The 27,027-nt window shown below is 37.3% G+C and overlaps 2 protein-coding genes across 2 annotated transcripts; one reads left to right on the top strand and one right to left on the bottom strand.

Annotated features, from left to right (window-relative positions):
• Positions 1-231: 231 nt before the first annotated feature.
• On the bottom strand, positions 232-11,497 carry LOC126791535 (DEAD-box ATP-dependent RNA helicase 50). The gene is given in 12 exon segments (XM_050517995.1): positions 232-570; positions 669-844; positions 1,015-1,083; positions 1,085-1,147; positions 1,658-1,771; positions 1,773-1,993; positions 2,217-2,294; positions 2,767-3,014; positions 3,279-3,511; positions 10,483-10,644; positions 10,647-10,774; positions 11,151-11,497. Coding segments are annotated over 12 exon segments (1,998 nt in total). The 5' UTR covers positions 11,419-11,497; the 3' UTR covers positions 232-332.
• Positions 11,498-25,484: 13,987 nt separating this feature from the next.
• On the top strand, positions 25,485-27,027 carry LOC126792327 (stemmadenine O-acetyltransferase-like). Its single transcript, XM_050518778.1, has 2 exons — positions 25,485-25,514; positions 25,579-27,027. The coding sequence occupies exons 1-2, from the start codon at positions 25,485-25,487 to the stop codon at positions 27,025-27,027; spliced, it is 1,479 nt and encodes a 492-aa protein (XP_050374735.1).

Genomic DNA, 27,027 nt, shown 5'->3' with positions numbered 1-27,027 from the left:
TGTTGCTGATGTGCTTTAGACCAACCAATCCAAATATCTGAACTCACTGTATAACGAAAATGACCATGCCAGATCCAGTAGCCCAGTCATGTAGGTTATGTGGAAATGGAAGTTGCAAGAATATCTGGCATTGTGGTTAGTAATCGAGTTTGCCAATCTTGTTATATCTGGCATAGAAGTAATTTTTCCCAAGACCAGTCTTTTACTATCCTTCATTAAGAGTCCAAGAGCATACAAAAAGGTTGTATGAGGTTCAGAAAGAATGAGATACTATCTGTTGGCTCTTTGACAATTCTATACTCATCTAGTTTACAATCTGGTCAGTGGGGACATTAATACAAAAGCTCATATGCAGCTGGTACATCATGCACTGGGTGACCTTTTTGGTTCCTGTCCATTATTCTTCGTGCAAGAGAGACTTGCTTGCCGACGACAAAAATGAATGCCTCGCCCACTCCTCCAGCACCCCTCGCAGTTCTTCCAACCCGTCGCACGTATTCACTTGGATCACGGGGGAAGTCGAAGAGTATGACATGATCCTCACCAGGAAACTCGATTCCACGTGATGCCCTGTCAGATTTTTTGTAAACATCAACTTGATTTCTTCAAGACTAGTTTTGATGGAACAGAAATAAATCAGATCATTTATCTTCCAACAGTATTACCACCTATCGGTGCAGACCAAAAACTGTGCCACTTCCTCTGAACGAGTATTGGTGAACTCCTTCATGTTTGCAAGCCGTGAATCTTGAGCCAAAGCAGAATGAAATGGCAGGACTTGAACACGAGTTCTGCTTCTGTCAAAGCGTGACAATACATTCTCAACTTTTCTGCATGTCTCAGTCTGTGAAATAGAAAGAATTTGACAATACATTTTCAAATGACTAGCGAAATAAGTTGTTTCTAGAGTCAATGTCTTCTTTTTTTCAGAAAGAACAAAAGTCAGAATGTTTGTAAATAGCACACAAGGACAACTGGTGTAACCACAAAGGAAAATACTCCTTAGTCCCTTACCTTGTTACAAAAAACTTTTGTTTTGGGAACTGGACTTCCCTCCACAAGCTGCAGAAGAGCAGATTTTTTTATTTGTGAATGCCATCTCTGGAGATTTTTCGCTCCGATCATCTCCACTGCAATCTACAAGAACCTGGACAATTAATCCCATGATAAAAATCCATAATTTTGGAGTAAACATGAAGCTCTTCAATCCAAACTGAAACGGTTTAGATAAGTGAGGAAAAAATCTAGTCCAACCCCAGATCCTAATGCAGTCAGCTGTCATAGATTAATCACAAGGCAACACACTTCTCTCCTTCTATTACACCACTGTATGATTGATATACAGTGGGTTTGGGATAAGTTACAATTCTCAAATCATATTTGAAAAGGGTGAAGAAAATTTTAATGAAGTTGCTATTGGAATTTGCTCAAGAATGGTAATTAACTAATTCCAATAATCTAATAAACTTTGGTGAGTTAGTCTATTTTAGGGTTTAGACTAAATTGGTTAATATTTGTGGATTTTACTGACCGATATACATTATTAATAATCATTACAGTTATGAACACAAACATAAAAGAAGAGCCTTCATATAAACATATCTACCTCCTTATTAGCGGGACCACAGTTTGAAATCAACAATTTAAGTAAACCAACCTCTTCAAGGCCATGGCTTATTCGGTGCATTCCAGGTGCCATGACCACTTGATATGATTGAAAATTTTCAACTAACTTGTTGTAAATGCCAAGTGGTAAAGTTGCTGTCACAAAAAAGATATTGTGTGGTAACAGGTGCAGAATGCATCAAACTTTGCAGTGCTGCTTCAAAATCTTCATCATTAAAGAGAATATCTACCTCATCCAGAACGGCACTGCAACAAGAGGTTTATATTATATCCTGATGTGCCATGTGGGTTAATCGACATTCAGAAGCACAAATACATTCACAAACACACACCCCCTCTCACCCACAAACATTAGTGACAGACGCGTCTAGAACTTCTATACACTAATATAGAATCGCATGTAGATCAATTTTGGCTGACAAAGTGAACTAATCTGTCAAAGTGGAAGAATCATAACGAGGTACAATTGTTCAAGCAAGAATTTGCATTCTCCTTTTTATTTTCATGTTTAGAAAAGATAAGTACCACATAAACAAGCAGAAACCAAGCTAGCTAAGGATTATACAAATATAAACAACAAAATGAAGTACCATAGACCTGACCACCTGTTACTGCCATAGACCTGACGGGAACTCCAAATTTTGAGATTGATCGGCAATTGACCAAAACTTGCGAAAGTTACATAGATTAAGTAATGATTATTAGACTTGCCAGAAGAACAGCTTTTCTGTCTTACAAAAACCACGTGGGAAGTACCTTCGTGCATCTTGGTTCTCCAATGCTTTTCCATAAACAACTAAGCATCATATTAAAAACAACTATGCATGGTATCACGAAAACCAGTTTATTATACACAAGCAAAAGGAAAATGGTACTTGGATTCATAAAAAAAGTGATTTTAAACTTTATTTCTGGTTCTGGTCTCTGTACTTGTTTCCTCTGTTAATTCTTGCTGGTTTGCGACACACATAAGCAATAGTACGCCATTTTTTGCATAGAGATCAAGGTAAAACATCTAGCAGCTGGCAATAAATTATTATGCCTAGAAAGTTATTTATCCATCTATGAGGAGGTAACAAATGAAAACAAAAATCAGAGAAGATAAATCGTAATGTAACTGTTAAGGCAAACAACATCAACTGACCTGAGAAGCCAATTCAGCAGTCGGAACTAATACGACTAATCGAGGACTCTGTGATGAGGACTTGCTCAGTCCTTGAAGTTCTTCCCGTAAACGTTGAACTACAGCAGCAAGATAGGCTAATGTCTTGCCAGACCCACATTGGTCAGCAATAATTGAGATTTTTCCAGCAAGAACTGGAGCAAACGCCATGGCCTGCAGTTATCCAAGATGTGCACCACAAGTATAGATAATTCAGTATGCCCTTCTTTCAAGTTGATCTATAGGAAACTACCTATTTCATTTTTTAGGAACTACCTGTTATCTAAGCATGTACTTCATATTCCATTATATTAGCTAGATATTGCACTTTTTCTGATTGCTATACTGTGTTATCATTATTAGTAACTGAACCTGTCAAACCTTCAACTCATTCTATGTACATGAAATTCCTTCAGTCCAGTTTAAAGACTATTAAATTACAACAAGGTGACTGCAGTATATCTAAGATGATATTCAATCATATACTCACATGAAAAAGCCACCGTCATTGGACACTCTCCTTCTTCGGTCTAGGTCTGGATACTCAGATGACTCACGTACAGACCCTCCACTACCCCATCCTTTTCCTGAAACTGAAGCCCTTCGTCTGTCTACAATGGTATTAGGCTTCTGACGCATATAAGATTTATGCCTACTCACAGGACGTGGCTCAAAAAAATCTTTTGTAGTTACTCTAGTATTGTCCTCGTAGTCAGCTGGTTCCTTCTTAGACAATGTGTCACGACCCCGAATTTCGAATGATAAAAATTCGAATTCGAATCCATGAAAACTCTAAAACAATCTCAAATATATTGAAATCATCTTATCATAACAGTGTATCGAAACTGAGTCCACATCATGACTCAGTCGACTTGAATAATACACAACCAATGGAAATGAAAAATTCATTCAATCCTCACCACAAACAGCAGAAAGAAATCTTCGACAATCTTAATCTTCAGAGAAAACCTTCTAATTCTGCTAATCCACACCTGCAGAACTATCTTCTACACCATCGAATAGGTGCACCGAGATTGTAAACACAAACCTGGTAAGCTTTGCAGCTCGTATGAGTAAACCAATAGTATAACACAAATACGATACAAGAGAAAAATACTGAAAACATTTAATTATAAATGTACTCATGAGTCACAGGACGGTCAATCTGGTTGTCCAATAATATCTGAAAATATAAGTGCTCATGAGAAATCGGGCAACCCAACTGTTTACCTAAATACATTTATAATACGGGTAATCATGAGACTCAGGTACTCATCTGTTACCCTTCATGCACTACGCCGTCAGATACTGGACAACCCATATGTTAACCAATATCACAAAAATATGGGTACTCATGAGACCCATGTAACCCATATGTTACCCCTCATGCAGTACACCGACAGACAAACTAGAGCTCTAACTGCATCGTAACTTTCGCCCGGCCAAGACTAGAATCCGACATGCCAACACGTCCGAAGACTGGTCCAAAAATAGAAAAACACGTCCGAAGACATAACACACGTCCGAAGACAGGAAAAACACGTCTGAAGACAAAAAATGTTTTAACAAAACTCAATGTTAAAACCACGTACAATGACAATCCACCCATGTTATTGTACTACAACAAGCGACTCTTGCTCAAATAAAATAAATATAGTTGCCACAGTATAAATCATTTGGAAATAAGAACGTAACAATATATAATATGGCAACCTATATATATGTATCGTATTTACCATTTTATACACATACGCAACCCACTATATTATATACATGTCATAGTTCGATCTTTTTAAGAAAACGTAAATATGAGACACCACCAAGAGTAGACTCGTCATAGTGAGATTTACTCACATTCACCATAGTCCATAATCACAAATCAAAGCGTAAAACCTCCAATTTCGGAATTTCCGAAAAATCCCAAATCAAGAACCCTAGAATTGAAATTTCTTGGTTCGAGTTCTTACCCTTTGATTTACCTCAAAACCTTTACAGGGGTTGTTGATGACGTTGAGGCAAGGAGATTGAGACCGGTGGTGAAGCCTTAACTCTCCGTACCTCGCCGGAAAATTGAAGAACACAATCGGGTCACCGATGAGTTTCCGGGTTGACTTCCGGGCTTCGATCCGTGGAAACCGGCGTGCTACTCCACGATCCACCACCACAGGGAGGCGCACAAGGAGGAGACGAAGTGATCTGGGTTGGCCCGGTCTTCTGAAACCGCCGGAGTTGGCCGGAAAATTCGGGTCAGAAAGAAATTTTCACCTCTAAAGGCGCGGGTGCGGAGAGAGGGGGAGAAAAAAAAATGGGTTATTGCATTCCACCCCCTTAAAGAGATTTCGTCCCAAAATTTAAGCGCACTACTCAGCCACTAATTTTTAACTTCTTCCTAATACTTCGATTCACCTTCCCCAACAATTTTCCTCTTTATGATACCTCCACAAGGCGATCACAACTCACTTCTCTTCTATCATGGTGTTATATAACTTCATCGTGTCTGAAAATTCACAATGAGCATAATAACACCCATCCAGGAGAACCACAACTCAACCATCCATGATCAAATACAAAACAAGATATTCCGCAGAACAAGATCCTTAAGAAATAAGACGAATCTATAAACGATCTTACTATTCAAGGAAATTCCAACAGGTCATAACTTCATCTATTTATATAACACACATTGAGTGCAAGGATGTACAACCTTTGCATAGGCACATGGCATACAATAAGTATCTGAACCTGCTAGCTGATGAAGTTGGTATACTAAATTTCCAACCTTATTCCCGTAGAGTCCAACATACCCTCGATGTCAACTTCTCTTCCTACCCACTCCCGCTACCCCACTATAAGTGAGCCCTTCAACTAAATGGTCACAAGTCGCCACTCTAATAGTCTTCTCTTAAGGGCAAGGTAAGTTCAAAGAAACATATTGCACAGTAGGACATTTAGGAGACAAGCTTGACATCATTGTCTTGAATGTCACCAACTTTCGAAAAAGTTCAACGAACGTTACAGGTGACTTCTCTTCCCTGACAGATCTCACTATGCTATTGAAGAATGAGGTTTCGAGGTTAAGTGGTCTCCCACATCAACACTACATAATCTATGGTTACACTGTGTCACTATCAAATCTTAGAACCCGAAATTTCCAAGTCTCTCGGACCATTTTAGTATTCAATTACTCATACCTCCAACTTCTTCCAAACAAACCAACTGTCATATGTCCTAACATTAATAGCCACATGTGAGCCACCCAAGTTAGCATGCTTGTAATGGAACTCGACCGTCGATAGATGATCCTCCCTAAACCTAATGATGTTCTCAGCATAGAGACGTCAACATACCCTTTTGTCTAATTCACCACTCTCTTGGGATTAACAAGCAATACTCACCTCATGAGCTAGCCCCTACTACTAAGCATGGTCGCAAACTATCGACATCTAACATGAGTCAAGTTAATGATTAACACATGCCTACTACTTACATAACAAACTGTGGTTTTCAAAGCAATCATACTTTTACCACAATAGTACATTCATGACTTCACCACAATGCATCGCTAGAACCACGAATCTACCCTTCTTTCCAATCAACAAAACAACCTCCTTTCATGATTCTCTCATTAAAAGTCACAAAAGTTGTCATGTTTGATGCCCACACAAACACCTTATTCGTAAGGCAACACGATAAAAATCATAACTCTATGAGTCAACGACCACAACAGAACACCACATTGGACTAAGAATTACTCTCGAACAGTTCACCAGAGAATCGACTAACACACACAAGGCAGTAGAGAATCTCTACCGCCACCACAAGAGAGACGCATTACACATCCTACCACCCTCACCAAAACTTACAGTCGGAAACTAATTACAGCTACTTGCTTTTATGAGTGGTATGCCACAATTTGTAGGACAAACAAAGAAGATATTTATCTCCTGATAGTGGAATATGAAAATTAGATGGATTTTACAGTGTAAATTCCAACACGACCACAAATGAGACATACCCTACCCCCTGGTTCATGCATGCCTCAAAGGCATAACTCATGACCCCCACATTAACACCCCAGTGGTATCATCTAAAGTATTGGTTTCAACACAGTTGTAGTACTAATAAGTTCAGTAACCACTTCAACAGAAACCTGATATTGAGTCCACCATCTCTTTTAGATTAACCCAAAATTATCGCTGCACCACCACTCTAAACAATTGTTTCTTTACTTTCATCAATAACCCCAAATGGCCACTTAATTATTTTGAGAAACCAAATGCTCCTGCTCAATTGCCAAAGCATTTGGCCAAAATAGCTGCTCTGTAAGTAGCAATTAAAGGATCACTCCCTTATCGTAAAATTTTGTCTTTGTTTACTCTTGAGTTAACATCTCCTTATCCAACAATAAACAACCTGATGCATGGAGAGAACTGAGCCTCTAAGTCTCCAACACTAAACACCATTTGTACTTGGAAGAAGAATTTGGTCATCAACTACTCTTTTACCACAGTTAGAAGGTGCTTGTCAAGAAAAATCGTTGAAACACCACTAAGCTAAGGTCATCTCATTCCTTATCTTCAATATAATTACTTCACCACCACTGCGTCTCATTTGGATCAATGGCATAGCTACGTTTCAAATTCTCAAGACCAGACAAATGATTAATTTCACGACACATTAGCGTTCTCAATTAAATACTCATCTAGCAAATAATTAAATTATGACGCCATAAATGAAATTTCCCCAACACCTTAGATTTCTTGGTCAGCCAAGAACAATGAATAACATCAATTGTCTATGGCCCAACCAAAACAAGTTGAAATGCAACGACGACATAATGTGAATCTCAACTCAATAATTGCATCACCACATTACGGATGTATCACACACCTTACCACTCCCTTACCAATAATGTTAGAAATGCTTGTCATGAAAATTTTCGTTAAACCACATTCAACCTATGGTCTTCACATCCCTTACCTTGAAAACAATACTTCAACCTCATTGGGCCTCAATTTGAATTAGTTGCATAACTAAAATCCAGTCCTCAGCAATGAAACACTCAAAATCCCTCAATGCAGGATCAATGCTTTCCATCAAGACTTCTTGATAGATCTCTATCCGATGGAAATCTATCGACACAAACTAGTTAGCATTCCTGTAACTTCTTCACCTTGAGTCGATGGTAACTGGATCTCATATCAATCTTAGAGGATATCATAGCCCCTCAAATCTGATCGAACAAGTCATCAATCTTAGGAAAATGATACATATTCTTGATGGTCGTCTTATTCCATTCCCTATAGTCCACACACAACCGTAGGGAACCATCTTTCTTTTTCACAAACAACACCAGCGCACCCCAAGGTGAGACACCAGGTCTAATGAACCCTTGGTCCAATAGCCCATCTATCTGCGCTTTAAACTCTGTAAGCTCGTTCTGCCCCATCCTATAAGGCGCCTTCGATACTGGTGCTATACCAGGTACAACATCAATACAGAAATCGACAACTCTCCGAGGAGGTAAACTTGGTATCACCTAAAACACCTCACTATACTCGGATACCACAACAATGTCTGTGATAGCTACTTCCTGATCCACAGACTCCACATGTGCCAAGAATCCTACTCTCATGGCATTATCCGACTTGAGGTAACGATAACGAAAAACTGGCTCCCCGGGACTATGGAAAAATACTACCATGTCCAAACAATCGATCAAAGCATGATGTGACCTCAACCAATCAATTCTTAAGATCACATCATAGGTATGGTCCGGAATCACTATCAAGGAAGCAGGGAATTCTCTACTCCAATCACAATAGGACAAGCCTTGCAGATTGTCTCAAGCTTAAGAGACACTCCAAAAGGTGAAATAACACATAAAGAGCTTCTAAGAGATGTAGGAATCAACCCTAACACCTCTACTACCGAACTAGCAATACAAGAGTGTGATGCTCCCGTATCAAACAATACTTTAGCAAGGTAGTCAAAAATAGATAAGGTACCTCCACTCATGTGTCCCACTATTAACCAAGATATTTAGAGGGAAGATGAATCATCGAAGTATTATCACAATACTTCTATTTAGAGGACCAAACCTTCAGGTATGGCTCATAACACTCTTGCGTACCCAATGACATATCAATACTGAAGAGCATGTGATGGGAATCCGCTGCAGTCGGGCCATCGCTCCTGGATGATATTGATGAATCGCCAAATACGCAACCTACGCTCTGATACCAACTGTCACGACCCCGAGTTTCGAATGATAAAAATTCGAATTCGAAGCCATGAAAAATCTAAAACAATCTCAAATATATTGAAATCATCTTATCATAACAGTGTATCGAAACTGAGTACACATCATGACTCAGTCGACTTGAATAATACACAACCAATGGAAATGGAAAATTCACTCAATCCTCACCACAAACAGCAGAAAGAAATCTTCGACAATCTTCAGAGAAATCCCTCTAATTATGCTAATCTACACCTGCAGAACTATCCCCTACACCATCGAATAGGTGCACCGGGATTGTAAACACAAACCCGGTAAGCTTTGCAGCTCGTATGAGTAAAACAACAATATAACTCGTGTATAAATACAATGCGAACAGTAACTGTGAATAGTAACTAAGAACAATGTTCACATACAGTAAATGTGAACAGTGTTTTGTAAAAATAGTAAATGTGAACAGTGTTTAGTAAAAACAGTAAAACATGAACATTGTCTGTGAACAGTGTTTTTATGAACACATTTAGCTGTACTGAAATAGTCACTTGATATTTTACGTATCGTTTTCTAAGTATTTTATCATGCTATTAAATGACCGACGAAACGAGTGAGGAAATTTCTTTCAGTGTCATGGAAGTTGCACGTAGGAAATAAGGTGAGTAAACTTCACAACGATCATCATGATCGAAGTAGTATTATAATTATTGAATTTAGTTTAAGTTGTCACCATAGTCGTTGCATCACTAGTTTATAAAAAATTATTTAAAAAATATGTTTTGGTTTAAATTACATGAACTTGATCGTCTACGGTTCATGGGTAAGTGAAACGCTATTTTAATAAATGATTTTGAATAAGGTTTTTGTGATTATAGACTATGGTGAATGTGAGTAAATCTCACTATGACGAGTCTACCCTTGGTGGTGACTCATATTTACGTTTTCTTAAAAAGATCGAACTATGACATGTATATAATATAGTGGGTTGTGTATGTGTATAAAATAGTAAATACGATACATATATATGAGTTGCTATATTATATACTGTTATTTTCTTATTTATAAATGAATTATTTCCAAATGTGTATAAAAGAGTCGCATGTTGTAGTACAATAACATGGGTTGATTGTTATTGTACGTAGGTTTTAACATTGAGTTGTGTTAAAATGTTTTCTGTCTTCAGATGTGTTTTATGTCTTCGGACCAGTCTTCAGACATGTTGGCATGTCGGAACCTAGCCTTGGCCGAGCTAAAGTTACGATGTAGTTAGAGCTCTAGTTTTTCTGCTGGTGTACTGCATTAGGGGTAACAGATGGGTTACCGGCTTATGAGTACTCATATTTTTTTGATATTGGGTGACAGATGGGTTGCCCAATGTCTGGCGGCGTACTGCATGAGAGGTAACAGATGAGTACCTGAGTCTCATGAGTACCCGTATTATAAATGTATTTGGGTAAACAGATGGGTTGACCGTGTCCCTAAATTCATGTGAGTTGGAAGGATTCGAAAGTCTCCTTCCCCGACTGATGCCATTTGCTTTCTTATTCTTCCTCATACCTTCAATTGTCTTGATAAATGGTGATGTCTCCTGTACATCTAGCTCACTCTCACTTTCATGAGTTCATCCATGTCTCACCTCACACGAGAAGCTTTCTCCACTACAGCTTTAACACTCTAGACTTTCAATCTCCCAAAATTCCCGGCACCTCTGGCAACTCTCCTAGGAGGTGCCCCCTGTTGATGGTCACTATCTGTAAACAGAATTACATGCTCAATGAGTCAACCCCCTCAAAATGTCAAAATTACAACAAAATAGACAGGTATGCTTAACTGTTAACGAATACTAGAGAATCAGGACAATGTGCCTCAGGTTCACACCTTTCATGTACGATAGTAGATAAACTGGTCTAGCATGTGGAATTTCAAAAGTGGATAATCCCATTTCATTGGTATATAGATAATGTTTCAGACTTTCATTGGTATGACATTAAAGTTTCAACCTTTATACATCCAAGTCTTAGTGGCCAAAATACAAGTTGAGGTAAAGCTGAACAAGTACAAAGAATTAGATAAAACCCAGAATAGAGATGAAACATAGATAAAAGAGAGAGGGAGATAGAATAGGACCTCTATGAGTGGTATTGGTTTTGGGAGAGTCATGGATTACAGAAGAGTCACTGTTGGTAGCTCCCAAGACAATGAAGTCATCCATGAGGTCATAAGCTGCAGCAGAGTTATCCACAGCTTTCTGACCAAGACTGCAGCTTATTCCCCATTTCTTAAACTGAAGAGGGTGGAGATTACACTTGCAGTGTTGCTGTGCCACCATCCATTCTGGGTCAATGCGTTTTGGCCATAGGTGGTTCACTACCGGAGCAGGAGCTTTGCCCAGCATTTCAGTATTTCTATGATTTGGGCAATTGGGTTTGGATAACTATTAATCTTGTCTTATTGGATGAGCTTCAGAACTCATAAAGTGATGTTTGCCCCGAAGGTTCTTCCATCCACTGGTGGAGGTTCACCTCATATTTACTAAAAGCAGAGTCAGTTAATTTTTTTTATTTAAGTGAAGAAAAAGAAAAAGAAACAACGGTTATCCATCTATTCCCTCTTATTAATTTCCAACTTTCAGTTATAGACCTATCGACGGAATTCGGGTCATGGGTATTCCTGACCCGGCCCAAAAGAAGTTTAGAGTCTCTAATTCAAGTACAACAACAATTCTTGATACTCGTGTGATTGTGGTTATAGAATTATACACCTTTGTCAACTTGGCTCTCTAGAGTTTGGAGCTCCGCAAAAACAGGAGTCGCTCTGGGGTTTTCTAAAAGAATTTTGGGCTCCGTCCGACGCCACCTCCTTCGATGTTGCTGTCAGACGGGAGTTATGGGGGTCTTTTGGTGGCCGATCATGGGGTTGTTGGTGGTGGATCGACAGAGGGCAACGATTCGGGATAGCGATAAGTGAAGTCGGGTTTGCAGAGTTACTCTTGGCGGCGAATTCATGGCGTTGTCTTGAGCTTCCGGTCGGGTTTGGGGGGTTGGGAATCCGGTGTGAGCGCAGTGGTCTAAGAAGGGGGAGCGGAGGTCGCGGTGTTCTCGTTGGGTTTCTCGTCACGAAGTTGACAGTAAGAAGGTATCGACGATTCTGGAATACGTTATGTTACAGTTGAACCTATTTCGGTTATTGTCCACTGTAATTGCTTGTTTTCTGGGTAGAATGCGTGTGGGGGAGTTTTCCCACCACCGCCTCCACGGTTGTGTTTTGTTTCATTTTAATAATATTCTAGATTTCTTTCTCAAAAAAAAAGATAGGATTATACCACTCTAGTGTAACCCTAACCCTAACAGTGTATGGTTTTATTTATAAAATGAAATGAAATTCCGAAAACTTAGTCTGATAGACGCGTCATCCCAACCTGAGAGATCAATTGGTCAGTTTGATGCCATCCTTAACTCGGACCAAGACGGTGAGATACATTGTCTGTGGAATTCTGGAACCCCCTAGTTCTTACCCGAAGCTTTGCCTCAAAGGAACTTCTACTAATCTTGCAGGCGTTTTCAGATCACTGTCAGATTCACTGGTGATTCATTGCTCTCTAAATATAGAGTCGTTTTCATTGCTAACTGAATATCATGGAGTCAATGGCTATGAATCGAAAGAGTTTGAAGCCGGCCGGAGGATACATGCAGTTGGTGAGTAATATTCTTTCTGAACTTGTGTATGTCATGAATCAATAATGCATCATCCTATGAAATACAAACAAATTTGATTATTTGAATGAACTCAATTGCATGTAAACATTGTTTTTATATCTTTGTGACTTATGTTCATACTTGAATTTGACACAAGCTAGTACAATACCAGAGCCTGAAACTAATTCATATTCTTCTCTAGCTACCTCGATCAATTCGATCACCCCTGCTATGCAACCATGTTTGTGTAATATATGTAAAGTATTTGAAATAGGATCGGATCATGACGAAAAGTAGAAGTAATTAACCTTTGAATATACTTCCCATAAAAAGTAAGATGTATATTGCAGAATTTAGGAATGGTACGTTTTCGCTTGTTTATGAAAATGAGTTCACCGAAACATGTAGTTAAGGGATCCGGCTCCCTCTACACATGCATGCACTTAGGAGTAAGCTATGTAGCACGGACACGCCTCCTTGCTCGCGTATCGACACGGACGTGGACACGATATGCTGAAATACGCCTCAATATGCGTACTGGAATTTAAATACGGATTGGAGACAGGTGTCCAAAAATGGACACGCAAATAATTAGGACACATGGTTATTTTTGTTCGACACATTCTCATATTCATCTTGAAACCTAAGCCAACCGACACTTCGTCATTCTGAGATTCATCTCACATTCATCTTCTTTGCGTCGTCCCTCCTTGAGGAGAGTTCTTGAATCTGAGATAGACACGCAGAGAATTGATCGGAGAAACTTGAATTCAGGTTTGGTTCTCCTCTCCGATTTGTTTTAGAAAGAAATGCAATTGTGATTTGTGAATTGGGTTTGGTAAAGGAAAGTGAGAGGAAGATTTTTGGGTTGGTGCGAATTGTTGGGACGTCGTGGAGGCGGATCGGAGTAGGGAGAGATATGCTCTGTGCCAGGGAAGAAAAGAAGAAAGAGAAAGAGAGAAGGGAGGAGAAAGAAAAGAAAGGTGGGTGTCACTTGAAGAAGAAGAGGAAGTTTTAATGTGTGCACATGATTTTAATTCTAGAAAAGCAATTTCCTAAAATACAAACTCTTAGGAAATTTGTAGATTAATTAGAGTGTTGGAAAACTAATTCGTGAAGTGACTTCATAAGGTATTACAAATATTTAAAATAATATTTAATTAATGTGTCTAAAATGTGTCTGTGTCCAATAAAATTTTATATATCGTGTCTACGTATCGAATTGTGTCTAATACCGACACATGTGCTTCATACAGTACATAGGGAGTAAGTAGTTAAAATCATGGTTTAATTTGCTTGTTTATAAGATGCATCAATACGTAAGAATACCACTGCGCGGTAATTGCACGCATGCAGTGAATCATATTTTTCATTATTAGAATTCATCGAACACGAAAGTGATCTATAATGGAAGTTGGTCTTTGCCTTTCACTCAATACTTATAATGTCATGATCTAGGAAGCACGGAAACGTGCCTTCACCCACGTTTCCTGTTTCCGAAGCTGAACCACTCCGGAAACGCCCGGAAACGTGTTTTCAAAAAAATGTGTTTTGGAAACGCGGTGGAAACACGAGTTTTCAAAAAAATATAAGTTTTTTATTTTTTAAATGAAGGGTTAGACTTACTTTCGTCGAGTCAAATGACTTATTTCGACATATTTTTGATCTCCTGCCGAGTCGCCGACCCTCCTTCTCTCTTGTTGATACCTAGATCTCTCATTATATTTGTATTATTTCGAATGTTGAACACCAAGTTATTTAATTTATTTGAGATTTTGAGTTACTTAAACTAAAAATTTATTATTATATTTATTTTTTATATAATATATATATATATATATATATATATTTCGACGTTTCCAAAACGTACCCGCTTCCTAAAAATTTTGAAAAATTTTGAGGGTATTTGGAGACTTGGAACATGGTGAACCGCTTGACACAAGTAGTCACTGACCTCCGGCGAGTATTATGGCCGATTCGGGGCTTTTCCGACCGGTTCCGGTAATGAGGCCAATGACATTAGATTCCTAACACCCGTTTTTACTTGTTCTTAACATTTGATGGAATTTGGGGTTCGAAAAGTCAGTGAACCATTCGAGGAAATGTACAAAAGAGGTTATGTATTAGTTGATGATGTGTTCATAGTTCAACACTGATTTATATTGGACTCATAAAAATATTGATCGGTCCCATGCTTCACACGATAAACCAAAGTTTTTTTAACCATAAGCTACGGCTTGTAGCGTGTCTAGTTTTACGGTATCCATCTATACCACTATCATTGATATTACGGTTGTAACGGTATGCATGTTATTGTTTCAATCTAACGATATGCATGATTGTTAACGGATTATGTTAACGGTTCATCGTCCACATATTATGTGTTAAATAGCGCCTCCACAAGCGCATAATGATGTCTTATTTGATGTTAAATTTTGTCTTTACATAAGACATGAACTTCCACCTCAGTCTGTTTTTATAACGACCTTAATAAGCGATCTCGTTTAGTCACTTTTGATAAGCCAGTCTCCTCGTCGTTAGGGGAAGAGAAGAACAAGTTTTTTCAAATTAAACGACTTGATTTTTTCGTGGTTTGTCCCACTGTACCTCATTATATTTCTAATAAAGTGACGAGATCAGATATACATGTTGCATTGAGCGAAATATGCTCAAGTATCAACTATGTCTGTAAGGAGTGATGTTCGACAAATGGACATGTAGTCACCCTTTGTGGGTGACGTGGTAACTCCATAAATGTGGTACATAGTGTCACTAGGTCATGGTTCTTACAAAACTGTAAAGAGACCACTTGGTTTGATAATACTTGTTGAATGCGAATTATGACACAACTTGATCAATGATACTCACTCGTTTGTTTTCTTGGATGATTGTTATCATTAGGGGACAGCTCAATGTCAATACTAATCCAAAGAGAGATCCCAAATAATGACGATGTAGAATTAGTTTGATGTCGAACCATACATACTATGTTGAAGCAAAATTCGAACATTATAAGATTACAAGGCTCCCTTATCAATGAATAAAGATGATGTTTCTTCTTATTCTTACATTCTTCCATAACAATTCTAAAATATATATATATAGGAGTAATATTATTTTGAACCCATTAAAGATACAACCAACGTTGAAGAAGTACGTGCATGAAGAAAGATCGATAGAGAATGTATTCCCAAATAGTCCTCCTAATTGAGACCTTACAATCTAACTTACGTACATTGCAAGATGTGAAGAAGATACACTTCTCAAAATGTTAGGTTTTGCATGTTCTAATCTTTGTAGTCTATATAAGATTACCACATCTTTACTATTATAAAACAAGCACCTAGAGTATTACCAAAATATGAACTTTCGTAAAATCATTTTCATATCTTACACTGATAGACAAACAAACAGAGATTTTACGGTCAAAACTTATATACGTTTAGAAATAAAGCACACACTTCTTCACATAAATAACCGCACACTTTTCCACAACCATAGGGTGTGGGCATATTCTAGTGTAAACTAAATGATAGTAATGATGTTGGGTAGTGTCCATATCTCTATTTTTCCTTTTCTTTTAGAAGATGTCCAAATATCTATTAATAAAACAAATTTGTCATACGGAACCTCCAAAAACCCATTTCCTACACTACTCTTGATTTATGAAATTAGTTATATTTGAATAGAGGATAAGAAAGTAAAATCAAAACAATGAAACCCACCTTTTTTTTAGAAAATGAAATATATATATATATATATATATATATCACAAAAATAATATTACAATAAAAGAACACTCGGTGGTGGAACTAGATTCTCCACACACCGTCTGACTAACAATGTTAGTCACAGGTTTATCGCAAGAAGCAATAGACATGAGCTAAGAATGCCCAATACCGAACTAATCAAATCTGATTTCAGAAGTAGTTGATAACCTACTCGTCACCAATCTCAAGAAGAAAACCGTTCCAATAGCATCACATACCAAAACATCCGGCATATTTGCAGAGACAAACTCCCCATTACATTGACACCAAGAAAAGACTGACTTTTAGATAATCCCTAAAAATGACATGCACCATAAGCATGTGCACTCAACGACAAGACCAAACCCTACTAACAAACAATCCTAAACCCTCGTAAGGAGGAGGGACAACAAAAACCACTTGAAAAATTAAAAAACCGACCTAGGTCAAAAGACCCAAGTCCACCTAAAAAACTTAATTGACCCAACCAAGCCCACCTCCATTGAATCTGTAGAGAAACCATCCGCCCTGGAAAATCAAAACATTTATGCCTTCTGATCACAAGACCGCCCCGACCTTCGACATTGGCTACCACCAGAGAGACTACCAACCATGTCTGCGGCATAGATGCAGTGCCCTACCCATCCAGATCTAGCCCAGTTGCGAGACCTCAACATCCGACCCACCACAAACTAGGTAAGCCATTGACGCCGTCATTACGTCCCCTTAACAAACCTCCGCAAAGATCCCAGCTCCACCTGCCGACAAAGCCATGATCATCACCTTAACGGAGACGCCATAACATCGTCGTCAACACAGCCGCACAATAAAAAAACAAAAGAATTATGACCACACTAGAACCGTTGTCTTCAAGAGATCCACTGCCAGCATCCCCTAGACCCCTAAGCTAGGCCCCCATAGACCTCGCGACAACTCTCGTCTGATGACAACATTGAAGGACGCGCCATCAAACATAAAACAATTTTTTTTCTAAACATTAAAACCCTCCGAATTGCACAAAGCTCTCTGTGATTCTATTGCTCGGAACAGTCTGCTATTTGCCCAACCTCCGAGAGCCCAACCAAATTTTATAGACGGCGTCTGATTTGTCTTTACTATGGTGAAAATGAATTGAGTCTGTTACTATTAGTTTCACGTGGGTTTCTTGGGTCAAACATTGAAACGTATTTTGTACTTTGTATCCATTTACTGTATACCACAGACTATCCTCTCGGTCTCGATTTGCTTTGCGGCCATGTCAACCGATCTTGTGGAGCTCCAATTCTTGTCTTGAATGGACGTTGGGCCAGCATCAATGGCTTCATCTTGGCGTCGCGAACGCCTCTGTGGTATTATCTTTCGACGAGGATCTCTGGACAAAAAGGATCGAAGTATAGAAGGTGGTGGCAGTTTCGATTGGGTTTTGCGATTTCGGCCAATTCGTGGCGGTTTATTGGTAGCGCAGGGTTCGGCTTGCTTTCCTTGTTCTCTCTGTGGTGTTAGGTTTTTGAGAAGACCAGCCAAGAGGGACAATAACAAAGAAGAAAATGACGTGTTTCCTGTCCTTGTTCTGCGTTTACCTCCGACAGTTGAAGTCGACTCCATAATTAAATTTGATCCACTTAGTGAGTTCTACCTCGATGTATGATTCATTTCTGTTTTGTTGAGAATTGAAGAAGCTAGGGGATTATGGGTTTTACAGTTTTACTCGCTTTGGTTCTCCGCATACGAAAAACGAACAATTTGAAAACAAATGAAGCCTACCCTGTGGAATTGAGTTAAGCATCGTAGGGGTTGAATTCCATCCTGTAAAAATGAATTCCAGAAGGTGGAGGAGTTGTCTCCAAGGTTAGTCTGGTTGCTTCGACAGTTTGGAGGCAGTACGTGATCTAATTTGATTTGGAGTTTGTTGACAGAAGGTATTGGACTGTGGAGGCTTAGGTCAGATTGATTTTGGAGAAGATGGTGATAAAAACTTACCGTGCACGTGACTAAGCTGAATTCTTTTTTTAACGGCGGACCATTTAACGGACATTGCTAGGACCCAGTGATATCATCTTATCACCATTTGACACGTCAAAAAAAAGAGCTTAGGCTCTCCGAGCTTGGGCTCATTCCAGACTATACCCTGTTGCTCATTGAATTCAAAGGGTTTGATCTAAAATGTTCTAAAAATATACTTCTGGGCCATAACAATGAAACCCACATTCTCCTACAAACTCTCCTAAAAAACTGAATAAACAAATATGGTGCACGTTCTAACTACAGTAAAATATGTAAGTCTATAAGTGTAAAATAGTAAGTACATCCTTATGCGTGTGTCTTGGCGCATGCGAGAATGCTAGTCTTATCTTAAGCTTAAGGAATTAAAAGTGACAATCAATGCTAGTGTACGATTTTGGTTGTGATATATGGTTGATATTGCTTGCCATGTTTATTTCCTTTGATGTTACTTATGGTCATTTGGCAATTCTTCCCATGTTTTTTTCCTTTGATTTTGACTCTTGTCAATAGATAGTTTAATGTATTGTAAGCCGGTAGCACCGACGTACCTCCATAATATAGGGTAGATATAAAATGGGGTCACGTAGTGTATTTATCTTCTTTGTATGGATATAAATAGTATAATTTAGTTAATTAAAAAATATCAACTAAGAAAACAAATTCGATTACATTGAACCCCAAATTTCAACAGTAAAAACAAGAACACGCTCTTCAATTTAACAATATTGTAGAAGTATAAGGATTTCAATATTTTCATTAATTTCAATTTTAACTATCCAATATATATATATATATATATATATTAATAGATGTTGTCGCGTTTCCTTCTCAAACCTCTTCAAAGATCCCCAGCTCCACATGCTGACAACAACGAAATCAATGTTTTAAAACGCGAAAACGTACATGAAGACGTTTGTTTTAGAGACTTGAGCCTTGAAACTTGAGACACACATAAGGCGTAAACCTTATGTTATAAAACTTAGTAGTTAAATATGTATATGTCTGATTATATACATACAAATAAAACATATATACATCAAAACTTACCAATATATTACATTTAGATATAATGAAATTCATAATCCAAACATATTAGATAGTTATCATCAATTTAAACACAATATATATATATATATATATATATTATAAAAAAATACTTAAAAGTTTATTTTCTAAGGCGTAGTAAAAGACGTGAAAAACGTAGCTATATGTGTGCAAGTCGTAAGTTTTTTATGTTTCACTGCCTAGACAAACATATGCGTTTTATAAGTAGTTTTAAGCTTTTAAGCCTCAGGCGAGCCTTGAGGAGAGTTTTTTTTAAAACATTGAACGTGATCAACACCTCATCGGCAGCGCCATAACATTGCCATTAACACGGCCGCAACAATAAAAAACAAGAAGAATTCAGTAAATTTAAACAGTGTTTAGTAAAACAGTAAAACATGCACAGTGTTCTGTGAACATTGTTTTATGAACATCATTTAGCTGTACTGAAAATCGTCACATGATATTTTACGTATCATTTTCTAAGTATTTTATCATGATATTAGGTGACTGACGAAACGAGTGAGGAAACTACTTTCAGTGTCGTGGAAGTTGCATACAGGAAATAAGGTGACTAAACCTCACAATGATCATCATGATCGAAGTAGTATTATAATTATGAATTTAGTTTAAGTTGTCACCATAGTCGTTGCATCACTAGTTTATAAAAATTATTTTAAAAATATGTTTTGGTTTAAATTACATGAACTTGATCGTCTACGGTTCATGGGTAAGTAAAACGTTATTTTAATAAATGATTTTGAAAAGGTTTTTGTGATTATGGACTATGGTGAATGTGAGTAAATCTCACTATGACGAGCCTACCCTTGGTGGTGACTCATATTTACGTTTTCTTAAAAAAATCGAACTATGACATGTATATAATATAGTGGTTGTGTGTATGTGTATAAAATGGTAAATACGATATATATATATATATATATATATATATGAGTTGCTATATTATATAATGTTACGTTTTTATTTCCAAATGAATTATATTGTGGCAACTATATTTATTTTATTTGAGCAAGAGTCGCTTGTTGTAGTACAATAACATGAGTGGATTGTTATTGTACGTGGTTTTAACATTGAGTTTCGTTAAAACGTTTTCTGTCTTCGGATGTGTTTTTCTGTCTTCGGACCAGTCTTCGGACGTGTTGGCATGTCAGAACCTAGCCTTGACCGGGTGAAAGTTACAATGCAGTTAGAGTTCTAATCCGTCTGCCGGTGTACTGGCATGAGAGGTAACATATGGGTTGTCGGCTTAGGAGTACCCATATTTTTGGATATCGGGTAGCAAGTGATTGCCCAATGTCTGGCGGCGTATTGCATAAGGGGTAACAGATGTGTACTTTGCGCTCATGAGTACCCGTATTATAAATGTATTTGAGTAAACAGATGGGTTGCACGATTTCTCATGAGCACTTATATTTTCAAATATTATTTGACAACCAGATGGGTCGTCCAATGACTCATGAGTACATTTATAATTAAATGTTTTCAGTATTTTTCTTTTGTATTTATACACGAGTTATATTGTTGTTTTACTCATACGAGCTGCAAAGTTTACCGGGTTTGTGTTTATAATCTCGGTGCACCTATTCGATGGTGTAGGGGATAGTTCTGCAGGTGTGGATTAGCAGAATTGACGGACTACTCTGAAGACTTCGAAGTTTATTTATTTATTTTGTGGTAAGGATTGTGAGGATTTTACATTTTCATTTGAAATAATGCTTGAAGTTTAAATTGGTTTTGTCATATTCCATTCGATTGAGTTGTACTATGAACTCAGTAATGATACGCTGTGACGATAAGATAATTTCGATTTAATTGAAATTGTTTTTGAGTTTTCATAAATTCGATTTCGAGTTTCATACTTGAATTTCGGGGTCGTGACAATAATATTACAAATTTTTTTCCCTCCAAGATTTTAGGGGGACTTGAGTCATCCCCAGCTCTATACTAGATCCGCGCCTGTTTCCAGGTATCCATGAGTTCGACCAACACTCCTAAATCCGGCATGTAAAATGCTTCCCCGCAAGAACTTTGTAAGTTTGCGAAATTACCAGAGCTCCAAGATATAAGGTGATGGAAGCAATGAGAGAGAACAAATGGCTTCACTATTTTGTACGTATTAAAGAAAAATACGAAAACGTAATCTAGGTTATTGGCCCTGATAAGGTACAGTTGTGCACTTGTGCTTGTCTAGATAAGCAATTAAAATGAGTAGGATTTTTCAATCAAAATCACATGGGCGTACGACGTACCCCATAACTTTGGCTGTCAGCATAAATCCAAATCAACCGACCATACGCGGGCAACATATCATATCAGAATTAAATACCTCACTTTAACTTAATATTTTTCTTTTGATATATTACCACCTCTCTTTATTTATCTCGCATTCTTTTTTTATCCCACATATAATTTTTATATTTTCAAATTACTTTTTTCACTTAATTATAATATCTAAATTATCTATTTTTCAATAATATTTTATTTACCGAATATAATTTTTCAATTATAAGCTTGTTTTGTTCACCATACATTCTTTTTTATATTGCTGAATTTGTTTTTCAATTCTAAACTTATTTTGTTCAGATTTTATTTCAGATTTATTTTGACAATCTCTATAAAAAAAAGCTTGTAATTACTACTACATATAACTAGGTTTTGTAAATATAAAATGAGATCATATAATGTAGTTTTCTCCTTTGCACGTATATCAATAGTATAATTTAACTAAGTTAAAAATATCAACTAAGAAAATAAATTCGATTACATTGAAGTTAAAATTCCAATAGAAAAAACAAGAACACGTCGCTCTTCAATTAACAATATTACAAAAGTATAAGGGTTTTAATATTTTCATTAGTTTTAATTTTAATTATTCAAAAAAAATATATATATATATATATACCAATAGATGTGTGTTTGTGAAATAAATTAAAATGAATTACAATTTTAAATAATTTATTGTATATTACAGTAATTTTACATTAGAAATTACCGTCTTTTAATAAAATAAAGGATGTGTGGAGTGTGGGGTGACACTAACACTCTTATCAAAATTGCTACTTCTATTTCTATTTGTTATGTCCATTTTGGCAAAGTTAATATAGTTGAGTTATTGCTCTTTTCGTAAGAAAAAAGAAAAACATGCGTGTAATTATGTGTAAGCGTGCATGCCTGCCTGCCTGTCATTCATCGTAGCACGGACCACCGGTAGCATCTCACAATTAACTCACAACGTGCTTGTATGCAGGTATGTTCAATAATTGTCTTTTTATACCATTATGAAATATAAATTCGGTAACTACCCCCTTTCAATTAATATGTTCTTCACATATAGTGCTATCCATATTTACATGAAATAAATTTGTCGCACATCCCTACCGTGTTTATTCATACCGTGCCCATTTTATAAAAAAATGTCAAGTACTTTTTTTTTAAATAAATTTATAACTATAGTTATTATAAAAGACACTTGTAATTTATATGTAAGGTGGACACGATAAAAGTGAGTGACAAATTTATTTTACTATTTACATAATTAACCTTACTATTCATGCGCGATAATGACTATTCCACATATTTATGAATTAAAGCATAATTTCTTAGCAATATCATTCTTACATTTTATAAACACACATGTGTAATTATGTGTATGTGTGGCTGCCTGCCTGCCATTCTCGGCTACCCCTCAAATTTAACTCATAATGTCTTTGTCTTCAACGTTACATCTGAATTAGCTAGCTACGAATGGTTGCTATCTAAAATTTTGTCTTTTTATACAATTGTTTTTTTGTATGATAAGTATATTAAGCTACCCCACCTTCAATTAATATTTTCTTTAAATAGTGCAACCATTATTTGCATGTTTAACCTCGCTATCCACGTGATACTCGTTAACTACTTCACTAAAATTTATAAACAAAACATGAAGTATTATATTACTATCATAAATGCATTAAAAAACCATGTCTATATTTCTGTGTAACCTCACATTTTACTTTTAGCATGCTTGCCTACATTATTGCATCTAAATCTGCTAGGAAGGGATGTTCAATGAAATTTTATCTTTTTGTTATGTTGTTTCGTTGTATAAATACAAGATTTTTTTATTCGATAAATTTGATTTAATTTTTATTGCTTGGTTTGTAAAGAGAATGGTGAAGAAAGATAAAGAAGAAAGAGTTCAAGAGAGGCTTCTGTATGTTGACTTTCACGCAAAATTCGAGAGATGTACGTATAAATTTAAGGTTTGAAGCTTTGAGATTAAACAGTTTCAGAGAACTCTTAATTTTTAGTTTGCCTATGGCCTTGAAAATGTTAGGGTGTCAATATCAAACAGTACTAGCCAGGCAACCTCACGGACATCTATAATGGTCACAACATAAACTTGTGATCCATTATTGTTAAACATCAATTTTTTTTGTTTTTGGTTCTAAGTTGTTAGTTTAGCTGCTAGCAACATAAATATATATCTTAAAAATGAGATGTAAAAGCAGAAGTCTTTCACGCAGGGGTGGTTGATGTAGGTTTTGATATGCTAATCCGTCTTAAAGAATTAAATGATGTTTCCAAATTCCAATGGATATCTCATCGATGACAAGTGTCTTTGGAGCCGAAGTCTTTGTTTGCCAAGAGAGAAGCAAGGGCCACCTAGTGGATATCAAAGATAACGAGCAATAAGTACAAACATGTTTGATCCTTTTCTATTTTAAACGGTCCATGCTACTGGTCAGAACCATTTACTGTCGAAGGACGAACTCGGTAACTGTTTCAACCTTGCTATCCTTTTCTTTTGTCTTAGTTTAAACAAAATTCAGCACATAGGGGAAAGGAACAAGCTCCCTAACGTTGGAATGGATTAACATAAGAAGATAAACAACAAGAACGCAGGGGACTAGGGTGATCACCAAACTAACCAAAACATAATGCACGTACATTATAATCATCGCAATGCTAGAGTACGATTGTGTGCATATCTTAAGGAATTAAAAGTGCCAATGAATGCTAGTGTACGATATGTGCATATCTTAAGGAATTAAAAGTGTCAACGAATGCTAGTGTATGATTTTGGTTGTGATATATAGTTGATTTTGCTTGTCATGTTTATTTCCTTTTATGTTAGTTATGGTCATTTGGCAAATTTTCCCATGTTTTTTTTTTCCTTTGATGTTGACTTTTGTCAACATTAGATAGCTTAATGTATTGTAGGCCTGTAGCACCAGTGCACCTACATATTCATTGACGTAATGAAGAAAAAAAATCTATTACCCAATAGGCCAATAGTACTTCATCGATCTCCCAATTAGCGATTTAGAACCCTCCGGTTTGCACGGAGCTCTCCATGATTCTGTTACTCATTGAATTCAAAGGGTTTGATATAAAATGCTCTGAAAAATCTACTTCAGGCATAACAATGAAACCCACTTTCTCCTACAAACTCTTCTAAAAAACTAAATAAAAAAAATATTGTACATGTTCTAACTACAGTAAAATATGTAAGTTTATAAGCAGTAAAAGAGTAAGTACATCCTTATGTGTGTGTCTTAGGGCGTGTGAGAATGCTAGTTATCTTTAAGGAATTAAAAGTATCAACCAATGCTAGTGTGCGATTTTGTGCATATCTTATGGAATTAAAAGTTCCAACCAATACTAGTCGATTTTGGTTGTGATATATGGTTGATTTTCCTTGTCATATTTATTTCCTTTGATGTTAGTTATGGTCATCATTCGACAATTCTTCCCATGTTTTTTTCCTTTGATGTTGACTCTTGTCATTAGATAGCTTAATGTAATGTAGGCATGTAGCACCGGCGTACCTCCATATGCATTGACGTGAAAAAAATCTATTACCCAATAGGTCAATAGTACTTCATCGATCGCCCAATTAGCGATTTAGCGACATGGTCATGTGCGATCACATGCCGGCCATAAACTAACAAATCATCTTGACTATGTGTATAAATTGGATCACGTACAGAAAGGTAAGCACACAAAAAAACACAACTTTTAATACTCGATCGAGTTCATCAGGAGATCCATATATAGCCGACTGGAATCATGCTTGAAGTGCAAGTAATCTCCAGGAAAATTATCAAACCTTTTTTTCCAACCCCTGATCATCTTCAATATTATCAGTTTTCCTTTCTTGATCAAATCTCATCTCCCAAAATGTATATTTCTCTGATCCTCTTTTTTGAATTCAATGGCAAGGCACAACCCAACATCACAGAAATTTCCAAGCACCTTAAGAAGTCGTTAGCTGAAGTCTTAGCCCTCTTTTATCCCTTAGCAGGTCGAGTCCATGACAACCTGCATGTAGACTGCAGCGACCAGGGCGTTCCTTTCCTTGAAGCTCACGTCAAAAACTGTAAACTCTCTGACATTCTTGCCAATCCAATCCCCGATGAACTCCCTAAGTTGGTTCCGTTTGAACTTGATGATAGCGAACATAAAATCCCGCTTGGGGTCCAGCTCAACGTCTTTGAATGCGGAGGGTTTGCTATTGGTCAATGCATTTCTCACAAGGTTTCAGATGGGTTATCCATGCTCATGTTCACCAAAGCTTGGGCAGCCACAGCTCGACGAGCCTTGGGAGATCACCAAGCCGTAATCCACCGTCCAGAATTCATTTCTGCCATACTGTTCCCACCCAAGTTGCTTGCAGAGACGAGCGTTGGTCTCGCAAAGAACAAAATGACAAAGAGGTTTGTGTTTGATGCCTCTAACATTGAGCATCTCAGAGAAAAATATGTGGAAGGAGAAAGGCCAACACGCATCGAGACCTTGACGGCTTTCATCTGGAGCCGTCTTGTGGCGGTCACTAAGGATAATGGTATTCCTGATCATAAGAAGTCACACATCGTCAGCCATGTTGTGAACTTGCGTCGCAAGTTTGATCCACCTTTGTCGCCACGCACTTACGGAAATGTAATCAGTCTTGCTGATTCAACTCCTTCTTTGTTGAATACTAAGGAAGAATGTTATGGCCTTGCCAAGCAGGTTCGAGAAGCAGTAAGAAAAATAGATAAGAGTTATATAAAAAAACTACAGCAGGGTCATGATGTTCATAGGACTAGTGATGGTAGTAGCATTACATCTCTCTTCTCTAGTTTGTGTCATTTTCCTTTGTATGATAACGATTTTGGTTGGGGAAGACCATCATGGGTATCAATGGGAATACCGGGACTCGAATTCGACAATGTTGTTGTTTTCTTTGACACCAAGGATGGTGATGGAATAGAGGCAACCATCTCTTCAACCGATGAAGTCTTGAGCAAACTCGAAAGTGACAACGAGTTTCTCAAACGATTGCGCTCGAGTTGGGTCAGTTCCAGCTTAAGCCTAACTCCTAAGGCAATCACAACGGCAAACATACACACCCGCAACCAATCGAGTATGATCAAGAAGCCTAGTGCACAAACTAAACCACTTAGATGGGGTTCAGGTTCCGTTAAATTATTTGGTTTAGCTCTCAAGGTTTTTAGAAAGAGATAG

This window comes from Argentina anserina, chromosome 4 (genome assembly GCF_933775445.1).
Source record: "Argentina anserina chromosome 4, drPotAnse1.1, whole genome shotgun sequence".
Lineage (NCBI taxonomy): Eukaryota > Viridiplantae > Streptophyta > Magnoliopsida > Rosales > Rosaceae > Argentina > Argentina anserina.
The sequence above is the reverse complement of the archived record's forward strand: the minus strand, read 5'-3'. Positions and strand labels throughout refer to the sequence as shown.

What these genes read in the sequence shown, in the direction of transcription:
- LOC126792327 (XM_050518778.1), top strand. Translation starts at nt 25,485, where the DNA reads ATGTGTATAAATTGGATCACGTACAGAAAG. An exon ending in ATTGGATCACGTACAGAAAG is followed by an intron (nt 25,515 to 25,578) that starts GTAAGCACACAA and finishes ATCCATATATAG; the next exon opens with CCGACTGGAATCATGCTTGA.